Source organism: Cyprinodon variegatus, unplaced genomic scaffold, assembly GCF_000732505.1.
Source record: "Cyprinodon variegatus isolate N-32 unplaced genomic scaffold, C_variegatus-1.0 Scaffold65, whole genome shotgun sequence".
Classification (NCBI taxonomy): Eukaryota; Metazoa; Chordata; class Actinopteri; order Cyprinodontiformes; family Cyprinodontidae; genus Cyprinodon; species Cyprinodon variegatus.
Window position 1 is genome coordinate 986,977 of NW_015150518.1, and position 5,431 is coordinate 992,407.

Consider the following 5,431-nt stretch of genomic DNA (forward strand, 5'->3'; position numbering starts at 1 on the left):
CACACACACACACACACACACACACACCAAAGTTCCAGTTTCCAAAGATGCAAAATAATCCCGGACCATCCGGGTGTCTGCATCACTTTTCCTGGATTTGCTCCAGATGTTTAGCTGATTTGATATGTAGGATATTTCTGTTTTCATGATAAAACGTTTCTTGCTTTGATCAGCAGCAATAGTTGCTCCTTTGCTGATGTCTTCCCTGCCTGTTAACACCCACCTGATGCTGCAGTCACGCTGACCCGTTATCTGATGCTTCTGATCAGCTGTTTGGCTTTTATTAACCGCCTTTATCTACCTGCATGTTCTGCAGCTGTCCTGTATGTGGGAGGACGTCCGATGGCTGAGGCAGAGTATGTCCGTGTCCATGTCGTCTTCATCCACGCTGCAGGCCCGCCACAAGATGCTCACCGCCGCCGCCCAGCTGCAGGTGAGGAGCTCAAAACCAGCATCGTAGAACCGCTGCTGGAAACGAGGAACGGCTCCATCTGTAACCAGTCCTTACTGGTCTGTTCTGACAGAACCTCCTGGGAACCCACAACCTGGGCCGGGTCCACTACGAGCCCATCAAAGATCGCCATGGAAACGTGCTCCTGGTGACGATCCGCGACACCGAGAGCCAGCACTCGCTGTTCAGCGGGAGGTGGATGCAGGTGACCAAGCTGCAGAGCCAGAGGAAGTCGCTGTCCACGCCGGAGGAGCCGTACGCGCTGGACATCCTCATCATCACCATGCAGGTGAGGAAGATGTCCTCAGACAGCAGAGCTGAGGTGGACCTCACTTTTTGTTTTTTTTAGTTTGAAACCACAGAAAAGAGACACAGAACATTTTATTTCATCACTGAGCTACTAGGATCTGAAAAAGCTGAGCTCCGACTTCTGCTGGTGCAGAATCAACATGGCGGGTGATGCATCTGGTACCCACGCCTTCAGTGGGCATCCTTCAACCTGCTCTACTTCTTAACTCCTTCACATCCGAATTTATATATATATATATCTATATATATATCTATATATATAGCTATATATAGATATATATAGATATATATATATATATATATAGATATAACACTTTGCTGCTAAAGCCCCATTTCCACTACCCTTTAGAAACCGTGCAGGGATCGGTCAGAGCGCGGTAACCGAGGTAACTGTTGAGTGGAAATGGAACGCACAACTGAACCGGACCGCGCCAGAAACAACCGAACAGTTCTGGCTCGGTTCTCAGATAACAAATAGCGCACGAACAGACCGCGTCACCTCCTTACAGTCAGCCTCCGTAATCATTCATTAAATCCTAGCTTCCCTACCACGCCACATGGTTTCCATTGATGATTCTGCTTAGCAGTCTGATGAACTTCAACGTCTGTCGGTGTTTCCTGCATCTGGAAGCCCTGAATAGACGATCGTTTGTTTTATCCACTTCCCAAAAGCCGACTCTGTCAAGTAATTCACCAAAGGCTGCCTTCTTCACCTGACTTTCTGCAAACTTCCTGAATATTACGGGCGCCGCCATGTTGGTTTGTTTCCCTCTAGAGAGCAGTAGTACCGTAGATCGCCACTAAGAGGCGAGGAACTAAACTGGCACGGTTCCTGCACCATCTTTGTTATTAGCCACCGCTGTCGGGTAGCGACAGCAGGCCACTGTGACAGCAAATCCCAGAATGCTTTGCGAAGTGAGCTCTCCATGCAAAGCATTCTGGGATATATCTGCCTCTTCTGAGGCCTTTCTTTTCTTCTTATACACTTTGTAGACACTTTTTCTCTTCCAACCCTCGGCCATTTTTAAAGAACCATGGTGAAAAAGGTGAGCTTCAATGACCGTCTGAAACCGTAGCTCACCACAGATATACGCCTGAAAGAGCGCAGAGAAAGCTAGCTAACGGGACGAGCGTGTAGGACGGCCTTAAACATATCACCAGAATGATTGACAGTTAGGAGGACCACTGATTAAGATGATCCACCCAGAAATAAAAGATCCTCCTCTATACCTTTAAGAGAACGGATTGTTGGGAATTAATTTAAAAAGTTGGAAAGAAGAGAATTAAAGTTTAGGTTGTGAATGTAGGTTAGTGTTTCTGATGATTTTAGGCCAGCAGAGAGCTGACCCTGATCGCCCACCACTGATTCTGGGACAGGAAGGAAAAATTTCAATATTTTTAAGCTGTGAAATAGATAAAACACTTATTTATATTTTCTTTTTTTTCTTTTATTGTGCATGCTCTAAATGTTCTATAGATGATTATTTTTTTAGAAATGTTTCTATCTTCTCTATCTTTCTTGAGAAAGATAAAGAAGAGACTAGAGGGTAGATCAAAGCGCGTGTTTAGGATTGGTTTATCTCTGATTATTGAAGCTCTGAAGATCTTTGTTCCTGATTTGGAAAATGATTTTATTGGAGCCGTCTGTCCGTCTCTCTGGAGCCGAAGCTGATTTTTTTCTGCTGTCCCTGCAGGACCTCCTGGCGTACCAGCGGCGCAGCACCCACCGCCTGGCCCCGGGCCTCTACCTGGGCTACCTAAAGCTCAGCAGCTCCGTGGACCAGATCAAAGTCCTGGTGTCCCAGCGGACCCCCAACATGCTGTGCCACAGCCGGATCCGGGACAATGCCAACGTGTCCAGGTTCCTCTCACACACACACACACATAGAATGAGCTGCCCTGGTTGCCATAGTAACACTGTATGATGTAGATGATGAAATTGTGAAGGTAAATCATTTTAAATAACAAAAAGTCGAGGCAGAGGCTCAGGGTCACATTTCCCACAATGCACCGGCAGCCAGAAAGCCTCCATAATCCGTCTCTCGCTCCATCAGGGAGGAGTGGGACTGGATCCAAACGCTGGCAGCTGCAGGAGAAAAAGGACGCAGCGAGGAGGAGAGCGAGGAGGCGGAGCCCCAGGCCGAAAGCCACGCCCCTCTACTCTACTACGAGCTGCAGACGGCGATAAAGGCACTGCTGAAGCACATCCACGTCCCTCTGCACAAGGTCAGAGCGCCCCCTGGGTGTGACATCTGTGCATTACACCCACAGAAACAGAAATAAAATTAAAGCCTGACTGAAGGATTATAAACATAAAATCCTTATGAAAAAGATTAACGGTTTAAAGCTACACATTATTTGACTTTTCTTTTAATGTTTATGCCAGAGACTCGCTCTGGCTGCTGGAAATGTTACAGCGTTGTTGTTTTTGCCCACTTTGTTAGTAAGTATGACCTTTGTGTTTATATTTACCATAAATGCATCATGTGACCTGATTTCCATCACTGCCTATACATACAGTTAGTCAACAAGCTGCAATGTTACAACACAGTTGGCACGGCAACGACTTACTTAGGGGTTTCTTCTGGTAGTTCAGTGGTTTTGCAGGTAGATGGCGCCATATCTGATTATTCGGCTCGTGGCGCCCGGGGCTGAGGCTCTATTTAAGCTCAAAAAGGATAAAACATTACGGTATAGAGCAGGGGTAACCGATTAAAAATCATTGGGGTCCGAATAAAGAAAATCATCAACCAGTAAAAGTCTGGAGACATTTTCAATTATAATCCGTTACTTTAAACAGCATTTAACAATTTCCTGATTTTATTAAACACCTGAACTGATGGTTTGTTCTTTTCTTTCTTTTTTCTGTCTTAATGTTGGCAGTGGGCTTTAGGCTGCCCTGCAAGGCTTTAAACCTGGGTTTAACCGGAGACTAAGCCATTCTCAAGCACATATCAAGGAGCTCATTTTGAGCCTGGATCCAGATTTATTGTTGATTCTGTTCATGGTGGAGAATCCTGCTTCACAGCAGCAGGTTGAGCCAAACATCCTCTAAATGTGCAGGGTAATCTTTGAGCACGCCATTTCACTTTTCTTTCACCAGTTCACCGCAGTTCTTCCAGCAGTCCACACTTTCTCTGCTCTCTTTTTCTCATGGTCTTCTCCTTCTTTCCCATCGCCCGGCTTTCCACAGGTTTGCCTGGTGTCTCTAAAAGAAGCAGCAACAGCAACCCAGACTGACAGCTCATTGGCTCATTTGGATCACGTGCAGCCTGGAGCCGGACGCTCCCCAGGGCTTTACCGTATTAACAGGAGAAGAGGCGCATGTGAAGTTAGACACTGTTGTTGGACAACATGCAGTAATTTATAAATGTTTTAAATCAGGTTGGGTCTGGATTAGGCAGCAGGTGGGTCCAGAAATCAGTGACTCCTGGTATATTGTCTTTTTCTGGGTGGATCATCTAAATTAGTGGTCCTCCTGACTGTCAATCATTCTGGTCATATGTTTAAATAAGGCAGTCCTTCGTGGTCATTCCCATTTTCACTTACCGGTGGTCAGTCTGACATAGTGGAGAAATTACAAATCTTTTTTGAAGTGAGCTGGAATGAGTGATCGTGAGCGTGCACGAGGAGAAATGGACCCGTGCACGCTCTAATAGGCGGGTACAGGGCCGTGCATGTGCATTTTCAAATGGTGAAGGCGGGTCTTTTTAAAAATTCTCAAATATCCTCCATCATGCCTTAATTCATGATGATCAGCTGAATTCTGGTCTTATTTTATCGAGGAATATAACTTGACTTTGTGCTTTTAATTTTAAAGTTAACATTTTAAATATAGCTACAATTAAAAAAAAGGAAACTTTTAGATGATTCAAGAGAACAAATAAAACTTTACTGCAGAAATATATCATGAAAACTTTCCAACATCTGTTTTTGTCCTGAGCTGGAAGTGAGATGGATCTGCTCGTCCTCCGACGTTCCTTCAGGTTTCGACTTTCCTTCACATCCCGCTTTGAACGACCCTCCCTGTGTTTCCAACTGCAGGCCCGTCACTTCCGTCTCTACAGCCAGGAGGTGGTGGAGATCGGCCACGGCGTCTCCTTCCTGCTGCTGCTGCCCCCGGCTGATGACGTTTGCTCCGCCCCCGGACAGTCCAACCCCTACAGCCCGCTGTCAGGGTTCCTGCACCTCCCGCTGCAGATGTTTGAGCTGGGTAACTACACCTCCTCTGCTGCAGGTGGAGAAACTGCTGAGACCAGAAGAACCTGAACATGTTTGGAGGAAATCTGCTCCAGGGGTCAAACAGACAGCAGACATGATGTAACCGTCCTCTGCTCCTCTGCCGCCCAGAAAACGTTCTAACAAAACTAAAACATCTACAGGAGAAAGATTCCTGCTTTTCCTTCAGCATTTACTTCAGACTGCAAACACTAAAATACTAAAAACACAATTTGCAAATGAAATAAGATGATTAACATTTGTGAATTATTCGTTAGTATCTGTCTATTTTAGGTGGATTATTGCTCCATTGGCTGATCTTCTTCTCTACCTGTTCCAATCAAGGCCAAAGAGATCAGTGTCTGCAGACCATAATAGAAACATTTGCAGTATGGAGTTAGATTGGTCTCAATTTTCACAAATACACATATTCAATTCTATTCAGTTTATTTC

General features: G+C 45.5%; 1 protein-coding gene across 1 annotated transcript in view; it reads left to right on the forward strand.

Moving 5' to 3' along the window:
• LOC107082906 overlaps positions 1 to 5,431 on the forward strand; it is a 16,628-nt gene that overhangs the window by 2,594 nt on the left and 8,603 nt on the right. The window contains exons 3-7 of the mRNA XM_015371804.1: positions 317 to 433; positions 525 to 740; positions 2,455 to 2,621; positions 2,815 to 2,986; positions 4,805 to 4,973. Coding sequence (XP_015227290.1) covers positions 317 to 433; positions 525 to 740; positions 2,455 to 2,621; positions 2,815 to 2,986; positions 4,805 to 4,973 — 841 coding nt within the window. The remainder of the gene's footprint in view (positions 1 to 316; positions 434 to 524; positions 741 to 2,454; positions 2,622 to 2,814; positions 2,987 to 4,804; positions 4,974 to 5,431) is intronic.